Genomic DNA, 26,970 nt, shown 5'->3' with positions numbered 1-26,970 from the left:
CGACAGTCATCCTGGCTGGTGTTCGTTCTCTTGGACAGTGATTTTTGTTTAGTTTGATTATATGTGTTAGTTTGGATATATTTGTTCTTGTAGTTTGGATGTGTGTCTTTGTGTTGCACTGCTGTGGGCTGGGGGAAACGATATTTCGTTTCCTGAAATGAAATGACAGTGTTCCTGACTCCTGATGTGATGGGTGGAGTCAGCAGAATGTTACACAAAGCTTCATTTCGCTGAACTCTTCTTAGTGTGTTGCCATTTTGCCCTGGCTGCATTCTGGAGCCAGACTAGCTGATCCTGGATCATCCAGCAGCAGTGTGCTGTGTCACAGCGGATCTTCCTCTGACGTCGGTACCTTCTCTCTCTTCTGCTTCCTGCGGTTCGTTTTGGTCTTACATGGTGGCAGGATGGCCGGGCAGTTGGTGTAAACTGTCCTGAAACCTTTAAGCTACATTTTTGGTCCGACTGTGTTTCCATTATCTGTTTACCAAGAGCTGTGTGTACTGACCTAGTGTCCTTGAGCAAGACAACAAAGCTGCATCTGCTTCTAAGTTGCTCTTGATAAGAAGGCCTCAAACTAATGTACATGTGACACATTTTTCAGTGTCATGACGTGGTGCAAGTTCTTCAGGATTTAGATAACACTCTTAGGAGAGCGGCCATTTAGTGGAATTCACTTATTTGCAGCTTGTCTAACTGCATGACGGCTGCTCTGCAGGTTTCAGCTGGAAACTGGGCCTCTATTAGAGCATCAGGCTAAGTGCCCTGATGGACTCTGCCTACGCTTTCCTCTTCAGACTATTGTCCTCCAGTGAAATTCAAATGGGGAAAATCGTTCCCCTTGTTACGTATTGCTTTTAGTGATTTAATAATCGAGGTCATGCACACTTGATGAGTTAATGGAATATTTTTGAAGTCAGTCGTGTGATGAAACCCTGATGGACTGCACCATGAAAACATCTCGACATGTTCTGGAGGGAAATGAAACTAGTGAATGTGAATTTGACTCTCTCTCCCTCTCCCTCTCTCTCTCTCTCTCTCTCTCTCTCTCTCTCTCTCTCTCTCTCTCTCTCTCTCTCTCTCTCTCTCTCTCTCTCTCAGCCACCATTTGCCCTTAACTTCATCAGCAGGAAGTTGACCATGGAGCCAAAGCTCACCATAAACACCAGGATTGTGGTGGTGGGGGCATCAGAAACGGGGCTGTCCTTCCTGGAGGTGCTCGCTGTCTGGTGAGTCCATCTCAAAATGGAGTCTCTAATGCAAATGTCCTTCAAGATATAGACCGTATGTTATGTTCATTCTGGATGGTTTTGCATGAGTTAGAGCAGGTGAAACAAACCAACCTCCAAAACATTTCCAGGTCCAAACAGCACAGTACCTGCTGTGGCACCGGCGGGAGCCAACATGTTGGAGGTCTGTTTGCGTAGGTCCCTCCCAGTCTCAAAGAACAAAAGTCATTTTCACAACAATACAATAACAGGAATGTGTGCAAGAGTTTGTCTTGTCCTGGCCTGGTGTTGGTGCAGAGCCTGGTAGGACTCTGACGGAGGTTCGGGGTTGAAGGGTAACTGGACCTCTCATGCGGAGGAAAGGGGCCGTGTGGGACGTTCAGTACACAGGACTGTGACCGATGTGCTGATGTTGTTAAGAGAGTTGTTTAATGTTTTGCCGATTAAAGATTTTTCACATGGTTGAGCTCTTCCCCGGGGGGGAAGGGAGCGCTCCACTTTTTTCACACATTCGGTTTTAGTCTTCCGTTTCGTCGCTGTGGGTCTTCTCCCAAGAGGCAGCAGTCTCCAAACACGTCACTTGACTCCGGGTGAAGAGGTAATACGTTTGCATTCATTTGTGATTATCGAGACAAGTGGCCCCCTTCAGTAAGAAAAATGAAAACACACTGTTGTTGACTCAGAAGGAGACTGTAGCTGCCAGGCGCGATGTGTGTGTGTGTGTGTGGGGGGGGTCTATGATGGAGGTGGTGGAGGGTCTGAGGAGGTTTAAGTCTAGTGTTGGCACACGAATGCTGGATGGTGTGGCAGTGGTACACACAGCTGGCCTGGCCAGGGCCTGGCATTCTGCAGGGCCAGTGTTAGCCCCTTTAATTAGCCCCCCGCCTTCCCCCTCCCTCCTCCTGTTCGGGGTCTGCAGCAGCGATCTGTGTTTGCTGTCACTAATGAGTTGACTAATGAGGCAGTTAGTGTCCACTAAACTAATGGCGCGATGGTGCGGCATTGAGAGAGTGAGTGATGGGTCAGCTTTGGCCTGCCGGGCCCCTTATCAGCCCTGCCCAACATGCCCCCCCCCCACCTTCCCTTCCCCACTCTCCCAACTCTACTACATGTGTTCACTGAGCCCCCCCTCACCACCATTATTAGTCATGGAGCCAGGGCCGCAGCGGAGTGCAGGGCATACAGATAAAGAGCTGCAGGGTGGCTGGGTCCTGTCTCTCCTCTCCCCGGCCAGGCGACGGGGTCACCGCGGCCGTCTGTCACAGCCTGATAACAGGACAAATCCAGAGGCCGCCTATTTAGTCACATCCAGACACCAATAATGGAGCCTTAATGCGTCAACGCTGTGGCGTTAAATCCACCTTCTGGCACAGATTAAATGGGAAATGTTTGACTGGAATGAGAACTGATTGTTAGCATCATTCTCTTTGAAGCAATCCAGTTATGCGCACTGCACAAAGGTGGAAAACAGGACACGTCGTTTCAGTTATTAGTATTTTAGATAAACGTTCAGCTTCATGGATAATTCATCCCCCCGCAGAAACGAGATAAAGGTTTTATTATTTGATTTCTCTTGAGCAACAAAAGATGAAAAACAACCTGCTAATATTTATCCTGCAGACCCCTTACTTTCTGAGCTGTGATCTTTATTGTCTTACCTGCTTGTGCATACCTTATTAACACATTTCCTTTCTAATTCTGTCGACACTGTGTCTGCATACACTATTGCACACTTCTCTTGTCGAGAAGTCACACTTCCCAAATTGACCATCCAGTCTCACTGCTTCTCCAGCCAACACAGAGAAACCGCCACATGATGGCTGCCTACCCGGCGGATTCAGTTAAACTTGCCAGTCAAAGTCAGTCAGCGTTCACCGACAATTTGGTGTCTGCTGTTGTGTTCCTCCGCTGGTGTCCGACCATTAATTCATGGGCTCGTGAGCGAGTTCAGAGCTCAGCGGCAGGTGATGGGAGATGTGCTTGTGATAAGGCTGTGTGCTCTGTGAGGTACGCCCTCTGCCATTCAGCCCACAGCCTTTGGCCGTTGTTATCGCTAATGGGTAGCCTGTAATGTCCCGTAGGCACCAACAAAAGAGGCCATTTCCATCACAAGAGACCTTTTACACCGCTGACAGTAAAACACACGAGGCGTACACCGCAGCAGCGCCGGCAAGGCTTTTTCATGCTAAGATAGCCATGAATAGAGAACCGTTAGGATGCTACCTCATGGGACCTCTGGTAGACAGCACTTTGTTTATCGAGTTAACTGAGCTGAGAATTTTAAGTTGGAAGATTATTTCACTGGAAGTGAGGCAATTTAAATCAGGAATCAGGAAAGTTGTATTTGTCGTTTCCCCCAGCCCACAGCAGTGCAACACAAACACAAAAACACATATCCAAAATCTACATTAACTTCAACAACACACATACTAACTAACACATATATCTAAACTAACACATACATCCAAACTGTCCAAGGGACCGAACACCAGCCAGGATGACTGTCAGAACTGCCAGTCTGCATGGGCTAGCAGTTAGCTTAGCCTGCCCCGCTCCGCATCCTGTCAGACCGCCCTCGGTGTTTCCTCCTCAGGCACAACTCCAGGCAGGGCCGTGGTCCCTGGGCCCACCAGGCGCAGTAGGCCAGGCTCCCGCAGATGATCTAACGCCAGCTCTCCCAGCCAGACACCCTCGACACACCTCTCCACACGACGACACCAATAACACCACAGTCAACGCCAGACGAGGCCACCGCCAGACCACCCTCGGTGTTACCGGAACCGCCGGTCTGCATGAGCTAGCGGTTAGCTTAGCCTACCCTGCTTCCGCGTCCTGTCAGACCGCCCTTGGTATTACGTCGTCGTGCACAGCTCCAGGCAGGGCCGTGGTCCCTGAGCCCACAGGATGCAGCAGACCAGGCTCTCTCAGCTGATCCTGTACCAGCTCTCCCATCCATCAAACGAAGACAAACTCAGACGCACACGTGGACAAAGACACTGCATGGACGATACTAGGTGAAGCCGCCGCGAACGTGAATTTGTGCCGCCATCTTCCCACAGCGGAAGCGGAAGCGGTATGACTAGTACGTACTGGGTATCAGCAGTGATTGAAACAAAATAAAACACTGAATCTCCTCCTGAAGATTCAGTTCAATTCAATTCAATTTATTCTCATTCAAAAAAAAGTGCAGGCACATGTTAAAATGAAATGAGGGCTGTGGCTTCACCAAACAGTGCAAGACAGATACAGGCAGACACAGCAAACACAGTATAAGATATACACACATGCAGACCAAACACAGTATAAGATATACACACATGCAGAGCAAAAGCTAGAAATAAGTTAAAAAAGAGCTGGAGTACAAAATATTTAAAAGTATCTACAGACATTCAGTGGGTAGCCAGGTTCAGGTGGGCAACAGCTTGGGGAAAGAAGCTGTTTTTGAGCCTGGTAGTGCGGGCTCTGAGGCTCCTGTAGCGCCTCCCAGAGCACAGGGGGGAGAACAGTCCATGGTTGGGGTGGGTGAGATCTCTGCTGATTCTGAGACCCCTTCGAAGGCAGCGTTTGTGATAAATGTCTTTTATGGCTGGGAGCTGGGTACCGGTGATATGCTGGGCCGCCTTGACGACCCGCTGCAGAGCTTTCTGGTCTACTGAGGTACAGTTGCCGTACCACACTGAGATGCAGATGGTCAGGATGCTCTCTATGGTGCAGTGGTAGAAGTTGGTGAGAATTTTGGGGGATAGACAAGCGCTCCTCAGCCTCCTCAGGAAATGAAGGCGTTGTTGGGCCTTTTTCACAAGGGCCTGGGTGTTTAATGTCCAGGAAAGTTCCTCACTCATAAAGACACGGGAGCCAGTTGATTGGTTGTGTTGTCTGTTGATGTCCCCTGAATACTTGACTCAGTTTCAGTACTCAATGAACTGATACCTGTTTTACAAAGAATTACACAGAAAACCTTTTAATGGAAAGATTAACAAAAAAACCCCAAGGACCCACGACCCATGGGGAGGTGCATTCGAGTAGGGTGCAATGCAGGCCAGGTGGCAGGCAAAGGCAGGGACCGGGATGTGCCGATTTCCGGCATCACAGACTGGTCCAGGAAGGACCAACTGGGAGGAGACCCCGGGGTAGACCCAGAACTCGCTGGAGGGAATACATGTCCATTTTGGCCTGGGAAAGCCTTGGGATCCCCCAGGAGGAACTGGAGGGCGTTGCTGGGGAGAGGGACGTCTGGAGTGCCCTACTTAGCTTGCTGCCACCATGACCCGACCCCGGAGAAGCGGCTGATGATGAGAGAGAGATGAGAGATTTAAAAAAAAAACAAACAGAATTCAGCACAGTTCAGCCACTCATACCCAGTCCTGGTTCATGAAATAACATTGAATTTATGGGTCTGATTTACAGGTACAACTTGGGTGTGTACATCTATATATGCACTTATTATATATGCATATATTCACTTAAGAATCAGATTTATTGGCCAAGCTAGTTTACAAATGCATGTAAAAACGAACGAAATGGACTTATTGGGTCAAATTAATGAATGCATTTCAACTGGACTCCGTTAGTCTGAGGACACAAAGCCCATTACAATGAAATGACCGCATCACATCACATCGCAGTATGGGTGGGAATCAAACCTCTAACCCTTGCAGTATTAATGCCATGCTCAACACGTATGCTGCCATCACAGCAGGCACTTTACTAACTAAACTACACAGCACCACATATATTACGTTACACATAACATATATTACGTTACACATAACAAAATGGAACAATGAGATCCTTGAGAAGGTATGAGAAAACAAGTAAGATCTGAAAATTTCAAAAATTAAATAGAAATTAAAGTGTCCTCCGTGCACATTTAAGATGTGTCACATGGCGTCGCGAATTCACGTTTGCAGTGGCCTCACCCAGTACCAGTGTGGGAACATGGTGGCGCAAACTTACGTTTATGGTGGCCTCACCCAGTACCGTCCATGCAGTGTCTTTGTCCACGTCCACATCTAAGTTTGTTTTGTCTTCGTTTGATGGTTGGGAGAGCTGGCGCTGGATCGGATGGGAGAGCTTGGTCTGCTGTGTCTTGTGGGCCCAGGGACCACGGCCCTGACCAGAGCTGCACCCGAGGAGGTAACACCAAGGACGGTCTGACAGGACATGGAAGCGGGGCAGGCTAAGCTAACTGCTAGCCCATGCAGACTGGCAGTTCCGACAACACCGGCGGCCTCGCCTAGTGTTGACTGTGTTTTAGTGTCGTCGTGGGGAGATGTGTCGAAGGTGTCTGGCTGGGAGAGCTGGCGTTGGATCGGCTGTGGGAGAGTGCTCTGCTGCATCCAGACACGGAAGCGGAGCAGGCTAAGCGAACTGCTAGCCATGCAGACCGGCAGTTCCGACAGTCGTCCTGGCTGGTGTTTGTTCTCTGGACAGTGGAATTTCTGGACTGTGTTGTTAACTGTGTGTTGTTGTTATTGTTTGCTTTGTTCTCTCTGTTTTTGCATGTATTTTGGTGGTGTCGTGTTTGGGAAATCTGGGATATGTGTTTTTGTCTTTTGTGTCGCACTGCTGTGTACGCAAGTACACGAAAGAAATGACAATAAATTGTTCCTGATTCCTGATCCTGATTAGAAATTGTAGAGGTCAACCCAGTAGCAGTTGGTTAGAACCTGATTTGAGCACCTCGTCTGTCTTACTCCCAGTTAGACAGTAAACAAGCTCTCTGTCATCGTTCTTCATTAAAGGAGAAGGTAGTCCACTCATCTTACTAGATTTCTGCCACAGTCGTAAAGCCGAGGGGAGATGGTAGTCTGGTGGGACTTAATCCCTTGACAGCTGAGATAAAGACGTGAATGCAGAGATGGCGCACATCTGTAGAGACGCTCTACTATCTCTGAGCTTTCCGTTATATTCTCTCTTGCAACTTGGGCACCTTGGAAAGACTTTAGTGCTTCAGATAAGCCTACGCACCTCTACGTGGTCAACAGCTCACTGTGATTAAAGCCACAGCCCCCTGGTGGTAGATTTAGCAAATCCTGCCATGACCATCAAGTGTTCGATGTAGAGAATATAAGATGGCGAGGTAAACAAATAAGGACCATCCAGAAAAGGTTGAGCTTTCCTCTCTTCTTTTTGCTCCTGGTTTATTTTCTGTTCTTCACGGCCCTCTGAGCACCATAAGAGAGACTCAGGATGAGGACACGTTTCTGCTTGTCCTTCCTGAGACAATACTCCTTTACACGTAACATAAACTTCACTGTATGTATACTGTACTTTACTGTAGTATTCTATGGATGGGCACTCATGTTTTCTAACATCAATTTTGCTCCCACAGTCCACACCTTAGATTCCTTAATCTGACCTTGATCTCCACTCATGGTTTTCCCGGTGACCACAACTATGACGACGTTGGCTTTCTGTCCACAAGGTGAAGTTTGCAAATACAAATATTTCTATAAAGCACCTTTACCAGCACACAGGATGTGATGTATCCCGTCACATGGTATACATCACATGGTATACATCACATCCTTGTGCTATATACCTCACATGGTATACATCATTTCCTGTGTGCTGTATACATCACATGGTATACATCATTTCCTGTGTGCTGTATACATCACATGGTATACATCACTTCCTGTGTGCTGTATACATCACATGGTATACAGCACACAGGATGTGATGTATACCCAGCAGTGGCTCCTGCCAAATCTCTTGGGGGGGGGCAATTGTTGTGATGATGATTACGGTGACCCGTTCAATAGGTAAATTAACGTAAGTTAGCTAGCTAACTGGACATTGTCACATTGCACTGTACAATTTTTTTTCCTGGTCTCCTTATATAAACCTCATCTGGCCTAAGAGTACGTCTGTCACCATCTTACAATGCTGTGATTGCAACTATTCCCGAATCCTCTGTGAATGGTACACATGGCCACTGTAACTCTAGTTAATGGTCACGGTAATTTGCATGTAAAACTGGTCGTTGGTTTGGGTCGTTATGCCATTGTATTGTTTATAAGGTTGGGACACCTGCAGTCAGGTGAGACTGACGATGAGGATGGAAGGTTTGTGTCAGTATACGTTGTGTCCAGATGAACTGGTTCAACCTTCTGTGATCACCTCATATCCTGTACAGTATTTGTGGACAGCTACTAGGGCTGGGTTCAATTAATAATTTTCCCGATTCAAAGCGATTTTCATCGTAACGATCTGATCATTGATTAATGTAATCCCTTAATTGATCTTTTTATGTTTTGTTTTGGGTTTTTTTCACCCCATTGACATGTCAAATGGAAATTACAGACCAGAAACTGCTTTGTGGTCCAAAAAAGGAAAAAATCGGGGGGGGGGGGGTTTCCCCCCCCTTTTTTCTCCCCACTTAGCTGGCTTCCTCCTGCTCTATGCTTTCTTTGCTTCTTAGGGTGTCTGAATGGGCTGAGCCCAGAACCACAGTCTCTAAATTGCATTGTGGGTATTGATGGTGTGTAAGCTGTTTGAACGAACTGATTTGAACAGTTCCTGTCTGCGGTGTCTACACAGTCATGCTTACAGCAGCAGAGACTTTGGCCAGCTCGGCCTGCGGCCCTCCGTCAGCGTGGTGACGGGGAAGATGGTGGGCATAGACAGGAAGGCCAAACACATCCTGGTTTCTGGGGGAAGGAAGGTACCCTACGACCACGCTGTCCTCTGTATGGGCCAGCAGTACCAGGTCAGCATCCACACCCTGTCCCAAAGCCAGGACACCTCAAGGGTTGTCAAAAACAGCATTTTCTTAATATGTATAGATTCTGAATCTTTATGCAACATCAATCTCTGTTGTGCCACTTTGACTACCAGCCGGTCCAGTTTTTTAACTCCTGTGAGATTTGACTGGGGCGGCACGGTGGCGCAGTGGTTAGCGCAGTGGCCTCACAGCAAGAAGGTCCTGGGTTCGAGCCCCGGGGTAGTCCAACCTTGGGGATCGTCCCGGGTCGTCCTCTGTGTGGAGTTTGCATGTCCCCCCCGTGTCTGCTTGGGTTTTCTCTGGGGGCTCCGGTTTCCTCCCACAGTCCAAAGACATGTAGGTGAGGTGGACCGGCCGTACTAAATTGTCCCTAGGTGTGAATATGTGTGTGTGTGTGGGCCCTGTGATGGCCTGGCAGCCTGTCCAGGGTGTCTCCCCGCCTGCCGCCCAATGACTGCTGGGATGGGCTCCAGCATCCCCGCGACCCTGAGAGCAGGATGAGCGTTTGGATAATGGATGGATGGATGGATGGATCCCTAGAACGCATTGCAGGTTACTACAGTTCTGTCTCATCACGCCATGCGGTGCTGTTCCACAGGTCCCGTGTCCTACCAGCGTCAACCTGAGTCGTCCGGTAACAAACAGAGAGCTCCCGGCAGACTGTCACTGCCACAGGTACACTGGCCACGTTCCCTCCAACCTGCTCACCCTCAACGACCAGCACGACTGCTGCGCCGCTCGCCACTGGCTGGCACACAACTTTGTGGAACAGGACGGTATGGAATTAGACGCACACATACACACTCACATACACACACACACACACACCACCACGTCTGTAACACACACACACATACAACCATGGCTATCTCACACACACACACCACCACCATGTCTGTAACACACACATACAACCACAGCTATCACACACACACACACACACACACACACACACACACACCATCATGTGTGTAACACACACACATACAACCATGGCTATCACACACACTCATATGTACACACACAGATAGACAGCACATGCCCCTAAATTAATCTGTGGCAGTGTGTCATTATTCACCTAATCAGCACTCAAGTACCTCTGTATAATTAGTGGCTAATTACTGGCGGAGAAGTCTTTGATGTGGGTGAATGGGGTGTGTGTGTGGATCGTGTCGCTGGGTGAGCGGCGGGCTTTCCGCCGTCATTACTGCGGCGTTAGGCTGCTCTCTGAAGGAATTGTGCAGGGATGTGAGCAAGCCTACTACACATGCTAATTAGAGAGATCCAGTCGTCAAAGAAACCATTAGTGAATGCAAATTACACTGGTGCACTAAAGCAAGGAGCATTTTATTCCCCCATCTCATCTTTCAGTTGCAGCAATGACAGTGAAAGTGGTAATAAAAGTACTAAATTCAGAGTAATTTAAAATTACTAGTGATGTTCAAGATGGGAGTGTTTGTGTCCTTGTTGTACTCATTAGTTTTATTGTGAAGTCACCGTATCAGTAATCATGATAGAAAATGCAAATCAAGGTGTTTTTAAAGTTTTAAATGTTCTCATGCCGACCATCTGTTTCTAACGAAGGCCTTTCATGTTCCGCTATCATGCACATGACACCAGATCCGCTGAGCTGCGGTATTTTAGTTAAGCAGACTCACCGTGGGCTTGAAGCCCAGCGGAGGCGCTGTGAGGTTCAATGAGCAGCTCCATTCACATCCAGCACCATGGAGAGAGACACTCCTCCTCCCTGCTCTCCCCCACCCGTGCCAACAGGAGGAAGATGGCAGAATTCTTTCTTTCAGAGGGAAATAAGTTGAGAATATGGTTATTTATTTATTATTTATTGGATCCCCCCCCCCCCCCCCCGCTTTTTCTCCTCAATTGTACTTGTCCGATTACCCCACTCTTCCGAGCCGTCCCGGTCTCTGCTCCACCCCCTCTGCCGATCTGGGGAGGGCTGCAGACTACCCCATGCCTCCTCCCATACATGTGGAGTCACCAGCTGCTTCTTTTCACCTGACATTGAGGAGTTTCACCAGGGGGGACGTAGCGTGTGGGAGGATCACACTATTCCCACCAGTTCCCCCTTTCCCCTGAACAGGCGCCCCGAGCAACCAGAGGAGGCGCTAGTGCAGCGGCCAGGACACATACCCACATCCGGCTCCCATCCGCAGACACGGCCAATTGTCTCTGTAGGGATGCCCAACCAAGACAGAGGTAACATGAGGATTTGAACCGGCGATCCCTGTGTTGGTAGGCAACAGAATAGACCACTACGCTACCCGGACGCCCCATACAGTTATGTTTTACATACTGTGTTCTCTAACAGTGCAGTTGGAGTGACGACACAAGAGACACTGTCGTCTGGCAAGGTAGTTGTGTTGTTGTATGATGTGTTTGTTTCTTGCACTGTGTCTGCAGGGAGCAGCACTTCTTCAGGCTACAGAGCTAATCTGCTCTTTTCTCACATCTCTGCTGTAGGTTAGTTTCTCGGGTGGCATTAGGCTCATGCGTTTGTATCGTGCAACTTGCTGCTCAGTGAAACTCGAAATATATCTTTCCCTTTACTTTGTGTAGAGCAACAGTGTGCAGCCATTATGCGACGCTTTTTTCATAACCTGAAACTTTAGAAGTTCAGCCTTGCAGAAACACACATGGAGCCATCGCCAATTAACAAATGCAGTCAAGCCAATTTTGCATCATCTTTGTCCAGAGCGTTGAAATGGAGGATTGTTGTGGCCCGCTGTACTTTGCATTGTCCTTTCAGGTTGACGTATTCATTAAAGCAAAGCAGCAGATTCACTCCTTCTTACTCTACATAAAAAACTCAGGTACTCTGAGAAAGGACTGAAGGGCTCTTACTCTGGACCGCATCAAAGGAAACATTCACTCATTCAGGTTCTCTAATTTATTTTTTTTTCATTTTTAATTTCCATCGAGGTATTTCCAGACTTCAGAGGGTTTGAGACGTCTGGAAAGTGAAGGCCTCGTCTCAGTCCACTGTCCAACAAGGCTGCATGTTGCCAGAGAAAAACATCAAGTCAGGATCGGAAACACTTCATTTGTCATTTCCTTTCATGCACTTGCACACATGAAATGAAATGAAAGATCGTTTCCCCCAGCCCACAGCAGTGCAACACAAAGACAAAAACACATCCAAAAACTACAAGAGCACACATATCCAAGCTAACACACATATCTAAACTAAACAAAAAAAAATCACTGTCCAGGAGAACGAACAGCAGCCAGGATGACTGTCGAACTGCCAGTGTGCATGGGCTAGCAGTTAGCTTAGCCTGCCCCACTTCCACCTCCTGTCAGACCACCCTCGGTGTTTCCTCTTCCGATGCAGCGCCAGTCAGGGCCGTGGTCCTTGGGCCCACAGGATGCAGCAGACCAAGCTCTCCCAGCCGAGCCAGTACCAGCCCTCACAGCCAAACACCTCCCCGTACTCCACATGATGACACCAAAAACACAGTCAAGGCCAGGTGAGGCCGCCGCTAGACCGCCCTCGGTGTTATCTGAACTGCATGAGCTAGCAGTTAGCTTAGCCTGCCCCGCTTCCGCGTCCTGTCAGACCGCCCACGGTGTTACCTCTTCGGGCACAGCTCCAGGCAGGGCCGTGGTCCCTGGACCCACAGGACGCAGCAGACCTAGCTCTCCCAGCTGATCCAGCACCAGCTCTCCCAGCCATCAAACAAAGACACAAACGTAGACGCACACGTGGACAAAGACACTGCATGGACGGTACTGGGTGAGGCCACCACAAACGTGAATTCGCACCGCCATCTTCCCACTCGTACCGGTACTTCATTTTTTTCCCCATCTGGAAAATGAATTACATGAAGTTGGAACAACAAAACGGATGTGGCGGTCCTTCAGCACGACATGCTGCTGTAGTGAAGCCTGCAGTATCTCAGACCCAGACAGTACCACCTGTATGTTCTCATTTTGTCAACTAAAGAAGTGAGTGAAAAGGGGATTCTGTGGATTCTGTGTTAGTATGGAGTCCTCGGTTTGATCCCAGTCCTTCTGTGTGGAGTTGCATGTTCTCTGTGTTAGCACGTGTTTTTTCCACATTAAAGAAGTCCAAAGACATCCAACCATCCATTATCCGAGCTGCTTCTCCCAATTGGGCTCGTGGGATACTGGAGCCTATCCCAGCAGTCATTGGGCGGCAGTTGAGGAGACACCCTGGACAGGCTGCCCATACATCACAGGGCCCACACACACACACACACACACACACACACACACACACACACACACACACACACACACACACACACACACACCTAGGGACAATTTAGTACGGCAGATTCACCTGACCTACATGTCTTTGGACTTTTGGGAGGAAACCGGAGCACCCGGAGGAAACCCACACAGACACAGAGAGAACACGCAGAGGACGACCCGGGATGACCCGTAAGTTTGGACTACCCCGGGGCTCGAACCCAGAACCTTCTCACTGTGAGGCGACTGTGCTAACCACTGCGCCACTGTGCTGTCAAGTCCAAAGATATGTGTGTCGAAATGTCCAAAGACATACATGATGTACGCCAGAGCACAGTGATATTTTTGGGCTAAAGCTGACTTCATTGCCTTCAGGACATGGATACGTTTGTTGTACCGTCATTTTGTGAATTTAGTGAATGCCCCTTTATATTGTGTTACAAAAGAAATGTGTGTAGCATTTATTTCTTCTGAGTGTTTTCTTCCTCTTGTGATCCTGCAGATAATGCCATCGTCTATGGGAACAGCATTGACATCTTCACCTGTGTGGATAGCCTGCTGGGCTTGGGGGTCCTGGGACCTCGGATCCACGTGGTTCTCCTCCCCATGGAGCCTGGCACCTCCTGCTTCAGCAACCCCAGCCTGGAGGGGGCCATGGAGAGAGCTCTCCAGAAGGCTGAGGTCCACATCCACTGCAACTGTGTGCTGGCCCAGATGAATGAAGGCGAACACCCCGAGCCTCTCACATCAGTGTCCTTCACCACGGACGGTCCACCCCTCCACCTGACATGTGGTGTGAGTTGACTGACTCATGAGTTTTTACATAGGTGGCGCTAGAGCATCAGGTATGGGGAAGGGAAATTTCCTAGGATTTTCATAAAACAAAATTAGCTTATGCTAAAATACGACTCAGTGAACCTTATTCAGCTGTGAGCGTTTGACTCAAACTACTACTACTACTACTACTACTACTACTACTACTACTACTACTACCAGTACTACTACTACTACTTTCGGCTGCTCCCGTTAGGGGTCGCCACAGCAGATCATCTGTTTCCATCTCTTCCTGTCTTCTGCGTCTTCCTCTGTCACACCAGCCACCTGCATGTCCTCCCTCACCACATCCATAAACCTCCTCTTTGGCCTTCCTCTTCTCCTCTTCCCTGGCAGCTCCGTATCCAGCGTCCTTCTCCCAATATACCCAGCATCTCTCCTCCACACATGTCCAAACCATCTCAATCTTGCCCGTACGTTATTATCGCTGGGGTCATCAGACTGAGATGGCGCAGCAGAATAATTCCGTTCATTCTTCACACAGATTAACATTCATTTATCCTGAGGTTAGTTTGCCTCTACCAGTCAGACATGTTTGTTTTGTTTCAGATGATGACAGTCAAACGTCTCAGAATGAAAAGGGTGTTTGGGTGCTCATATAAGCTGGCTGGTAGACAGAGGATCTTGAACCCATATTTATTATAACCTTTTTTCCGACATTGCCGCTCAACTGCCACTGTGGGCTATGCATGGCAAATTGTGGTCACTCACTCTTCTCACTAACTCACTCACTCAGTCAACTCAACTCTCTCTCTCTCCCCCTCACTCACACAACTCACTCATTCATCTTGCTCGCTCACGCATGCACGCACACACTCGCTCACTCACTCACTCAGTCACTCACTCTCTCTGTCTCTCACTCAGTCACTTGCTCACTCACTCACTCTCTCTCTTTCTCCGTCTCTCTCACTCACCTCGCTCTCACTCTGTCTCTCTCTCTAACTCACTCACTCAACTCACTCTCTCTGTCTCACTCACTCACTCAACTCACTCTCTCTGTCTCTCTCACTCACTCACTCACTCACTCAATCACTCACTCACTCTTTCTTTCTCTGTCTCACTCACTCATTCAACTCCTTCACTTATCCACTCTTTCTTTCTCACTCACTCACTCTCTTTCTGTCTCTCTCTCACTCACTCACTCATTCAACTCACTCACTCTGTCTGTCTCTCTCTCACTCACTCACTCACTCACGCACGGACTCACTCTCTTTCTCTGTCTCTCACTCACTCATTCAACTCACTCACTCTCACCCACTCTTTCTCTGTCTCTGCCTCTCTCTCTCTCACTCACTCACTCACTCACTCTCTGTCTCTCTGTCTCACTCAACTCTCACTCTCTCAACTCACTCACTCACTTTCTTTCTGTCTCTCTCTCTCTCACTCACTTACTCAACTCACTCACTCACTCTTTCTCTGTCTCTCTCTCTTTCACTCACTCACTCTCCCACTCACTCAGTCATGGACATCCTGAGAGGGCCACGTAGTAGGGTTGTTTAGTAGGACGCGCTCACAACTCGCATCAGGTGTACCATGGGTCTGGATAGTTTAATGCTTGTTAATTTGCCAACACATTTTAGACATAATTCATACTGAGTAGAAAATGAAAATAATCACAGCTTTTTCCACCTCAACGACTAGGCTGTTACACGTATCTAGCAGAATATCAGATATGAAAAGAAATGAACAGCTATGTGAGTGTAAGCACATATTATTGTACGCTAGGATAGTCTGTGTTGACTGGTATTGAAATAGAACGAAAAGAAACAAAATTCATAACAAGAACCTTCCAAAAACAGTAGTTATTAATTTTGAAATAATAATAACAACGACTGCTGGGATAGGCTCCAGCATCCCCGCGACCCTGAGAGCAGGATAAGCGGTTTGGATAATGGATGGATGGATGGATGGATGCATAATAATAATAATAATAATGTAATGACGTACAGGGCAGCACAGTAGCGCAGTGGTTAGCATGGTCGCGTCACAGCAAGAAGGTCCTGGGTTCGAGCCCCAGGGTAGTCCAACCTTGGGGGTCGTCCAACCTTGGGGGTCGTCCCGGGTCGCCCCCTTGTGGAGTTTGCATGTTCTCCCCGTGTCTGCGTGGGTTTCCTCCGGGGGCTCCGGTTTCCTCCCACAGTCCAAAGACATGTAGGTCAGGTGACTCAGCTGCACTACATTGTCCCTAGGTATGAATGTGTGTGTGTGTGTGTGTGTGTGTGGGCCCTGTTTGATAGTCTGGCGGCCTGTCCAGGGTGTCTCCCCGCCTGCCGCCCAATGACTGCTGGGATAGGCTCCAGCATCCCTGCGACCCTGAGAGCGGTTCGGATAATGGATGGATAGTGACGTACAACTTCAACATCATCAATTGGAAACTGAATGACATCAAGAGACTAGACACCAAGACAAGAAAGATGCTGACCATGCACAGTAAAAGCCTGAGTGTTAATTTAACTCTGAGAGTGTACAAATGGATCCTTTTGTGTCAATTTTTACACTCTCAGAGTTAAATTAACACTCAGGAAGTTAAATTAACACTCAGGATTTTACTGTGTGGCGAACATGCACCACCCGAAAGCAGACGTCGACAGGCTGTACCTATGAAGAGCTTCCGGAGGACGAGGCCTAGTCCAACTCGAACTGACCTACCTGACAAAAACAGATGACTCACTCTTCCGAACAGTAAAACATCAGATCTGCTCCATCAGTAAAGAAGCTGCACAATTCAAGAAAGAGCTTAATGTCCCAGAAGCCCCACCAACAGAAAATGAGGCAACTACCATCTACGCCAAACGAGTGAAGCAGAAGGCAAAATACCATGGCCAGCGGCAACTGCAAAAAACCTGGGAGGACAAAGCAATGTACGGGAAGTACCCAAAAAGAATGAAAGACACAGACATGGACCAACAAAAGACACACCAGTGGCTAAGGAGCGTCAAGCTGAAAACAGAGACGGAGGGCCTGATAATCTCTGCACAAGACCAGAGGCTGGCAACCAGATCCTTTCACCATCACATCATCAAAGATGGAACAGACCCAAAATGCAGAATCTGTGGACTGTAGGAAGAAACCATCAACCACATCGTCTCAGGCTGCCCGGAACTGGCAAAGACCGAGTACATGTACAGGCACAACAAGGCAGCAGCACACCTGCACTGGAAGATCTGCAGGAGCTACAAGATCAAGATGACTGAGAAGTGGTACCAACATCAGCCAAAAACGGTCACTGAGAACAATGACATCACCATCCTCTGGGACACGCCCATCCACACTGACAGAGAGGTAAAAGCTAACAAGCCCGACATCGTTATCAGGGACAGGAAGGAAAAGAGGTGCATGCTCATCGACATGGCAACACCATCCAAAACAAACACCTCAGTGGAGGTCACAGAGAAGCTGACCAAGTACAAAGACCCGGAGAATGAAATCAACAGGATGTGGCGAATGAAGACCGGAACAACACCAGTGGTCGTGGACTCATGAAGAAGGGAATGGAGAAGTTCACCACCGTATCCCAGGAAACATCCACATCCATGCAGTCCAGAAGATCTCCCTCCTCGGAACAGCCCACATATTACGACCAGTGCTGTCATTCAAGCGACATCTGCCCTATAGTGCCTCAGGTCCATATGGACCCGGCTCTACAGGATGTAACACAGGAAACACGAAATAAACTCTAATAGTAATAATAATAAAGCCTCGAGGCTCTAAAGTACCAGGTTGGCATCTGATGGGGGTTGGCCTGCCTCATGGGCAGGAGAGGCTCTTTAACCTTGGTCGGTAACTCTCCTAGAGCTGGTATCTCAAAAAAATACTGGTGATTGTGCAACCTAAAATTCACTAAAACTTTTATTATGGAAACTCGTATTACCAGATCTTCATACCAGATCGGTCGTTGCGCGGGTTACCAAGGACCGCGGTCTTCAGTGAGGAACCAGGCTGAAATCGCAAAGTGTGCAACTGGAACAAACTCTACCCCAAATGCACCTGAGGATCACCACACCGAGGACATTCCTCAAAGAGGCCCTCATATTGCACCATCTCAAAATCCCACTAAAGCCAGTCGACGGAAATGGTCTAGGGAAGAGTACAAAGTCATGGAATCTTTCTACACTGCTTCCTTCAAACCAAACACATCTGTAATTCAAGGTACCTATGACATCTGGCGTGCCAATAACCCCACAAACAGGCTGAATCTAGATAATAATAATAATGTCCCTTCGTCTTTCCCTGGTGTAAGTTAGGCTATAGTGAGTTTTCATGTTTGCCTGTATTTACTGCCCAAAAAAAAATCAAAAATTTAAAAAAAATCATGGTTTTGTTGAAGGTTACATTTTTTCAGTGATCATTTTGAGGAAGCTAAACTTCCCTTAGCCTCTTAATAGCGCCGCCTATGGTTTATTATTACCTCTGAAACAAAATAGAAATAAGGTTAAAATGAGGCAACCAGGGAAGGACCCTGTAGTGTTTTTTGGTTTACTGGATAGAGTGGTTGGTGACTGCCAAATCTGAGCAAAAACCACTTTCACTTCCCCAGCTAATTAAGTTTTTAATCATTATGAAGACCTTTACACAATGGCTGGAGACTTGCCATGGTGGCTGGTGGACTTTGGAAGCTTCCAAACCACGGAACCGAATTCCCCACCATGTGGCTGTTGTCCGATCGTAAATGTCAGTCCCGGGCCCGGGTCCCACCAGCACTTATGACAGTAATATTTCACACGGAAATCAGTTTAACTGAATGGAGTCATGATTATCATCCTGAATTCTCTTGTGGGAGCAAAGTCAGTAGCATGATGCCTTTGCGTAGAGCTCAGCCTTGGTGAAGTTTGACACATGGACTCATGCTATCGCCCAGTCGTAAAACCGCTTTGACTCTGTTGCCCTTGGACAGGGTGGTTGCTGGGGAGGGTCCAAAACAGGATCCAATATGTTGGCATTTTCACATCATCCAGTTTTAAACAGTAATGCACTGCCAAGACAGTATAGATCATGACACAAAATGATAGGCGGCATGGTTTGCAGTCAGTCAGTGGTGAAGCAGGAGGAGATGGTATGACTGTTTGACTCATTTACTTGTATTTGGTGTTTTTGGTCACCAAGCTTCCAGGACACATGAATAAATTTCACTGTTCCAAATTCTGATGTGACTGGGGTCGAACACTATTTACAAGGCAGGAAAATACCCTGTGTGATGGCCTGGCGGCCTGTCCAGGGTGTCTCCCCGCCTGCCGCCCAGTGACTGCTGGGATAGGCTCCAGCGTCCTCGCAACCCCGAGAGCAGGATAAGCAGTTTGGATAATGGATGGATGGATGGAAAATACCCTGGTTGGTTTCTCAGTGGTTAGTGCGGTCACCTCACAGCAAGAAGGTCCTGGGTTTGAGCCCCGGGGTGGTCCAACCTTGGGGGTCGTCCCGGGTCGTCCTCTGTGTGGAGTTTGTGTGTTCTCCCCGTGTCTGCGTGGGTTTCCTCCGGGGGCTCCAGTTTCCTCCCACAGTCCAAAGACCTGTAGGTCAGGTGAACCGGCCGTACTAAATTGTCCTTAGGTGTGAATGTGTGGGTGTGTGTGGGGGGGGGGGGCTGGGCCCTGTGATGGCCTGGCGGCCTGTCCAGGGTGTCTCCCCGCCTGTCGCCCAATGACTGCTGGGATAGGCTGCAGCATCCCTGCAACCCTGAGAGCAGGATAAGCGGCTTGGATAATGGATGGATGGATGGATGGTTTCTCTACAATGTGTTCTGCTGCCCAGTCATGGCATTTTTGTCCCGTTTAAAACAAAAATCAGAAAATCACGAACTCCTCAGTAGGCAGGACATCTCTGAGCTCCTCTCAGCCCAGCACTCCTCACTGTGTTTCTGAATAAAAAGGAACATTTTGCTGATGTTGATTCTGTCTACAGGTGTTCATCAACCTCTCCTCCAGACGGGTGGACTACGACGCCTTCAGGAGCATTAACGACGCCTGTCTGGTGTTTGACGGCAGATTGGTTATTGACACCACCTTCCACACCAACGACTCCTCCATCTGTGCTGCCGGCCCTCTTACCAAATTCTCCCGTCGCTATGACGCCGAGCAGTGGACCCACCACAACTTCAACTCCAAGGAGGTGGGACAGGAACTGGCTGCGGCGATGCTGCCGCTCTTCGACCCGACGCTGGAGCCCACCGTCGACCTGCCGCCCGACGCCGACCGCCTCACGCCTGTATACAAACAACCCAAGGTTCAAGGTCCGAGTCCAACTTGTAGGATTTTTTTTTCTTGACCCTGTCTCTTAGACTGCATTTAGGGAAAATGAGGGGCGTCCGGGTGGAGTATTGGTCTATTCCGTTGCCTACCAACACAGGGATCGCCGGTTCAAATCCCCATGTTACCTCTGGCTTGGTCGGGCATCCCTACAGACACAATTGGCTGTGTCTGCGGGTGGGAAGCAGGATGTGGGTATGTGTCCTGGTCACTGCACTAGCGTCTCCTCTGGTCGGTCGGGGCGCCTCCCATGTGCTACGTCCCCCTGGTGAAACTCCTCACTGTCAGGTGAAAAGAAGCGGCTGGTGACTCCACATGTATGGGAGGAGGCATGTGGTAGTCTGCAGCCCTCCCTGGGTCGACAGAGGGGGTGGAGCAGCAACCAGGACGGCTCGGAAGAGTGGAGTAATTGGCCGGGTACCATTAGGGAGACAAAGGGGGAAGTAAAAGGAAAAAAATATGGAAAATGAATGTGACACGTCCCAGTTTTTAGGAATTTCACCAAAAGCGTCTGCAGATGCTTGGAAACGTCTCTTCAGTCCCACCGCACATTTTGGTCACACGCTGCAGAAGGAGCTGTGGTTGTTGTTGTAACGTCCCATCACTCTTGGAAGTGATGAGTACAAAACATATTGAACAGGAACCGAAATCTACAAATATGGTGGACAGGTGAACATCCGGAGAAGGTCTGGACTCTCCACATGAGAAGGTTATGGAAGGCCTGCTGGACCAGTGGGTTTCATCTGAGTGTGGTTTATAGTCTGAGGTCATACCAGGTCTCATCAGGTCCCATCAGGTGTCTTCATATTCGTTTTTTAACTTTTTATATGTTTATAATGAAGGAACGAACACAGGGACAGGCAGTTTCACTCACCCGGTACATTTTTCTCTTACGTATTAGGAAAGCGTCCGAGTGTTCCCCGTCACAGCCCAGAAAAATCCAGGTCTCCATAGTGGGATACGTTTCGGCAGCTTTTTGAATTGTTTGATTTAGTTTGAGTGGTCCATCAGTTTGCCGTGACACTTCTCCCTGCATTCGGAATATGCACTGATTTGTGTGTCTGTGTTTCTGTGTTTTGTGTCTCAGAGAATTTTCTAGCACAGACAGTTTTTCTGTGTCTTTCCTGCGCGCTTTTGTGCAGCATTTTCCAATCTTGCACCACCTGCCCACCAACCTGCCGCCCTTTCCTTCTTTTTTGGGGGGGATTTTCTCCCCAATTGTATCCGGCCAATTACCCCACTCTTCCGAGCCGTCCTGGTCGCTGCTCCACCCCCTCTGCTGATCCGGGGAGGGCTGCAGACTACCACATGCCTCCTCCCATACATGTGTCTGCTTACTTTCTCTCTGCTTACTTCCTGTCTACTTACTTCCTGTCTGCTTACTTCCTGTTTGCTTACTTCCTCTCTGCTTACTTCCTCTCTGTTTACTTCCTCTCTGCTTACTTCCTGTCCGCTTACTTTCTCTCTGCTTACTTCCTGTCTGCTTACTTCCTGTCTGCTTACTTTCTCTCTGCTTACTTCCTGTCTGCTTACTTCCTGTCCGCTTACTTCCTCTCTGTTTACTTCCTCTCTGCTTACTTTCTCTCTGCTTACTTCCTCTCTGCTTACTTCCTGTCTGCTTACTTCCTCTCTGTTTACTTCCTCTCTGCTTACTTCCTGTCCGCTTACTTTCTCTCTGCTTACTTCCTGTCTGCTTACTTCCTGTCTGCTTACTTTCTCTCTGCTTACTTCCTGTCTGCTTACTTCCTGTCCGCTTACTTCCTCTCTGTTTACTTCCTCTCTGCTTACTTTCTCTCTGCTTACTTCCTGTCTGCTTACTTCCTGTCTGCTTACTTCCTGTCTGCTTACTTCCTCTCTGTTTACTTCCTCTCTGCTTACTTCCTGTCTGCTTACTTCCTGTCTGCTTACTTCCTCTCTGCTTACTTCCTGTCTGCTTATGTTGGCTGACGTCCATGAGGGGAAATGTTCTCTGGAGTGCTACATCTATGTTTGGTTTCATTATGCGTGGTGCTGGATCAGGATTTCAGCCCTGGGTCTTGGTTGTGGATGCTTCACTGTGATGCTGCACAATGAAAGAAACTGTCAATTTCTGAAGGAAACACTGTTTGTAACGCTGGTGGTGTGTGTCCCTGCTGTCGTGATGTACACGACAGTGAAATGGTCAGGAGAAATGCCAACAAGTACATAATGTAGGTGGTTTGTTAGGAAGTCTTTACTCCTCCTGCTTGTTGGCTACATAATGTAGGTAGTTTCTTAGGAAGTCTTTACTCCTCCTGCTTGTTGGCTACATAATGTAGGTAGTTTGTTAGGAAGTCTTTACTCCTCCTGCTTGTTGGCTACATAATGTAGGTAGGTTGTTAGGAAGTCTTTACTCCTCCTGCTTGTTGCCTACCTAATGTAGGTGGTTTGTTAGGAAGTCTTTACTCCTCCTGCTTGTTGGCTACATAATGTAGGTAGTTTTAAGGAAGTCTTTACTCCTCCTGCTTGTTGGCTACATAATGTAGGTAGTATTTAGGAAGTCATTACTCCTCCTGCTTGTTGGTTACATAATGTAGGTAGTTTGTTAGGAAGTCTTTACTCCTCCTGCTTGTTGGCTACATAATGTCGGTAGTTTGTTAGGAAGTCCTTACTCCTCCTGCTTGTTGGCTACATAATGTAGGTAGTTTTAAGGAAGTCTTTACTCCTCCTGCTTGTTGCCTACCTAATGTAGGTAGTTTGTTAGGAAGTCTTTACTCCTCCTGCTTGTTGGCTACATAATGTAGGTAGTTTGTTAGGAAGTCTTTACTCCTCCTGCTTGTTGGCTACATAATGTAGGTAGTTTGTTACGAAGTCTTTACTCCTCCTGCTTGTTGGCTACATAATGTCGGTAGTTTGTTAGGAAGTCTTTACTCCTCCTGCTTGTTGGCTACATAATGTCGGTAGTTTATTAGGAAGTCTTTACTCCTCCTGCTTGTTGCCTACCTAATGTAGGTGGTTTGTTAGGAAGTCTTTACTCCTCCTGCTTGTTGGCTACATAATGTAGGTAGTTTTAAGGAAGTCTTTACTCCTCCTGCTTGTTGCCTACCTAATGTAGGTAGTTTGTTAGGCAGTCTTTACTCCTCCTCCTTGTTGGCTACATAATGTAGGTAGTTTGTTAGGAAGTCTTTACTCCTCCTGCTTGTTGGCTACATAATGTAGGTAGTTTGTTAGGAAGTCTTTACTCCTCCTGCTTGTTGGCTACATAATGTAGGTAGTTTGTTAGGATGTCTTTACTCCTCCTGCTTGTTGGCTACATAATGTAGGTAGCATTTAGGAAGTCATTACTCCTCCTGCTTGTTGGCTACATAATGTAGGTAGTTTGTTTGGAAGTCTTTACTCCTCCTGCTTGTTGGCTACCTAATGTAGGTGGTTTGTTAGGGAGTCTTTACTCCTCCTGCTTGTTGGCTACATAATGTAGGTAGTTTGTTAGGAAGTCTTTACTCCTCCTGCTTGTTGGCTACATAATGTAGGTAGTTTGTTAGGAAGCCTTTACTCCTCCTGCTTGTTGGCTACATAATGTAGGTAGTTTGTTAGGAAGCCTTTACTCCTCCTGCTTGTTGGCTACATAATGTAGGTGGTTTGTTAGGAAGCCTTTACTCCTCCTGCTTGTTGGCTACATAATGTAGGTGGTTTGTTAGGAAGCCTTTACTCCTCCTGCTTGTTGGCTACATAATGTCGGTAGTTTGTTAGGAAGTCTTTACTCCTCCTGCTTGTTGGCTACATAATGTAGGTGGTTTGTTAGGAAGTCTTTACTCCTCCTGCTTGTTGGCTACATAATGTAGGTAGTTTGTTAGGAAGTCTTTACTCCTCCTGCTTGTTGGCTACATAATGTAGGTAGTTTGTTAGGAAGCCTTTACTCCTCCTGCTTGTTGGCTACATAATGTCGGTAGTTTGTTAGGAAGTCTTTACTCCTCCTGCTTGTTGCCTACCTAATGTAGGTGGTTTGTTAGGAAGTCTTTACTCCTCCTGCTTGTTGGCTACATAATGTAGGTAGTTTTAAGGAAGTCTTTACTCCTCCTGCTTGTTGGCTACATAATGTAGATAGTATTTAGGAAGTCATTACTCCTCCTGCTTGTTGGTTACATAATCTAGGTAGTTTGTTAGGAAGTCTTTACTCCTCCTGCTTGTTGGCTACATAATGTCGGTAGTTTGATAGGAAGTCTTTACTCCTCCTGCTTGTTGGCTACATAATGTAGGTAGTTTTAAGGAAGTCTTTACTCCTCCTGCTTGTTGCCTACCTAATGTAGGTAGTTTGTTAGGAAGTCTTTACTCCTCCTGCTTGTTGGCTACATAATGTAGGTAGTTTGTTAGGAAGTCTTTACTCCTCCTGCTTGTTGGCTACATAATGTAGGTAGTTTTTAGGAAGTCTTTACTCCTCCTGCTTGTTGGCTACATAATGTAGGTAGTTTGTTAGGAAGTCTTTACTCCTCCTGCTTGTTGGCTACATAATGTCGGTAGTTTGTTAGGAAGTCTTTACTCCTCCTGCTTGTTGGCTACATAATGTAGGTAGTTTTAAGGAAGTCTTTACTCCTCCTGCTTGTTGCCTACCTAATGTAGGTAGTTTGTTAGGAAGTCTTTACTCCTCCTGCTTGTTGGCTACATAATGTAGGTAGTTTGTTAGGAAGTCTTTACTCCTCCTGCTTGTTGGCTACATAATGTAGGTAGTTTGTTAGGAAGTCTTTACTCCTCCTGCTTGTTGGCTACATAATGTCGGTAGTTTGTTAGGAAGTCTTTACTCCTCCTGCTTGTTGGCTACATAATGTAGGTAGTTTGTTAGGAAGTCTTTACTCCTCCTGCTTGTTGGTTACATAATGTAGGTAGTTTGTTAGGAAGTCTTTACTCCTCCTGCTTGTTGGCTACATAATGTAGGTAGTTTTTAGGAAGTCTTTACTCCTCCTGCTTGTTGGCTACATAATGTCGGTAGTTTGATAGGAAGTCTTTACTCCTCCTGCTTGTTGGCTACATAATGTAGGTAGTTTTTAGGAAGTCTTTACTCCTCCTGCTTGTTGGCTACATAATGTAGGTAGTTTGTTAGGAAGTCTTTACTCCTCCTGCTTGTTGGCTACATAATGTAGGTAGTTTGTTAGGAAGTCTTTACTCCTCCTGCTTGTTGGCTACATAATGTAGGTAGTTTTTAGGAAGTCTTTACTCCTCCTGCTTGTTGCTACATAATGTCGGTAGTTTGTTAGGAAGTCTTTACTCCTCCTGCTTGTTGGCTACATAATGTCGGTAGTTTTTAGGATGTCTTTACTCCTCCTGCTTGTTGGCTACATAATGTAGGTAGTTTTAAGGAAGTCTTTACTCCTCCTGCTTGTTGGCTACATAATGTAGGTAGTTTGTTAGGAGAGTCTTTACTCCTCCTGCTTGTTGGCCCGTTTTTTTGATGGGCTCCTTGTTTGTTATTCACAAGACTGCAGCTTTCCTCTCAGGATACGTCCATGTTACAACACGTATTGCAGATTTGCACGTAGTTAATTTGTTCTTTGTGTTTCATGTTTAGGCGGGAGACTACCTGGAGGGTATTACTACCTGCACCTGGCCAAGCCATCCGTCCCTGAGCCGGCGGTAGGACCCTCTTTTGTTCCACATGTAAGTTCTCAGCGCCACATAAACCTCTCACTGCCATGTTATTGTTGTTATTGATGTTGCTGTTGTTGTTGTGGTGGTGGTGTTACATTATCATCTCATTACACTGCTCTACAAAAATATAGTTTTTTTTTCTTGCATGGACTTTGGAAACTGTTTCTGGCTAATTTTGGGCTGGTGAATCCAAATCTGAGCTCAAATTTGCTCTGTCACATCAAGTTTGTGTGCTATCTGTATGCTCCTTATTCAGGATTTTACAAAAGTTGACCATCTAGTCCGGCAACCTTGGTGGGGATAAAAATGACCCCTATTCATTTCCTAAGTAATTTCATGCTAGGCTGAGTGTTTATTTATTCATTGTAATCATTTTTGCATCTATCGATCTTCTAATGCAACAGTGTTTTTTTAACTTCGAGTGTAAAATTGCTGTTTTCTCAAAAATAATGATTTTTCATAGTTCAAAAACCTGATGTGATAGGCAAAAACTAATGCCAGGTTTGGATCCAGCACCCAAAAGTGAGCTAGAAGCCGTTGAAAAACCCCACGCAAGAAAAATTGTGTTGACCAGTGTTATCATTATGTCTGTCTCATCTTTTTTCACCAAACTTATTATACAAATGAGTTTGCATTTTGTTATTCCTGATTAAGAATGGAATAAAATGGCGTCCGGGTGGCGTGGCGGTCTATTCTGTTGCCTACCAACACGGGGATCGACAGTTCGAATCCCCGTGTTAACTCCGGCTTCGGGCGTCCCTACAGACACAATTGGCCGTGTCAGCGGGTGGGAAGCCGGATGTTGATATGTGTCCTGGTTGCTGCACTAGCGCCTCCTCTGGTCGGTCAGTCAGGGCACCTCTTAAGGGGGGGGAGGGGAAACTGGGGGGAATAGCGTGATCCTTCCATGCACTCCGTCCCCCTGGTGAAACTCCTCACTGTCAGGTGAAAAGAGGCGGCTGGCGACTACACATGTATGGGAGGAGACATGTGGTAGTCTGCAGCCCTCCCTGGACCGGCAGAGGGGGTGGAGCAGAGACCGGGACGGCTCGGAAGAGTGGGGTAGTTGGCCAAGTACAGCTGGGGAGAAAATGGAATAAAATGAAAC

At 47.5% G+C, this 26,970-nt stretch overlaps 1 protein-coding gene across 1 annotated transcript in view; it reads left to right on the top strand.

The window, feature by feature from the left end:
• cfap61 (cilia and flagella associated protein 61) overlaps positions 1–26,970 on the top strand; it is a 59,063-nt gene that overhangs the window by 23,183 nt on the left and 8,910 nt on the right. Inside the window, exons 15-21 of the mRNA XM_056294238.1 lie at positions 1,099–1,226; positions 7,561–7,653; positions 8,772–8,940; positions 9,554–9,731; positions 13,691–13,983; positions 19,921–20,248; positions 25,783–25,871. Coding sequence (XP_056150213.1) covers positions 1,099–1,226; positions 7,561–7,653; positions 8,772–8,940; positions 9,554–9,731; positions 13,691–13,983; positions 19,921–20,248; positions 25,783–25,871 — 1,278 coding nt within the window. The remainder of the gene's footprint in view (positions 1–1,098; positions 1,227–7,560; positions 7,654–8,771; positions 8,941–9,553; positions 9,732–13,690; positions 13,984–19,920; positions 20,249–25,782; positions 25,872–26,970) is intronic.

Source organism: Lampris incognitus, chromosome 15 (genome assembly GCF_029633865.1).
Source record: "Lampris incognitus isolate fLamInc1 chromosome 15, fLamInc1.hap2, whole genome shotgun sequence".
Classification (NCBI taxonomy): Eukaryota; Metazoa; Chordata; class Actinopteri; order Lampriformes; family Lampridae; genus Lampris; species Lampris incognitus.
Note: the sequence above shows the minus strand (reverse complement) of the source record. Positions and strands in the feature narration are given on the sequence as shown.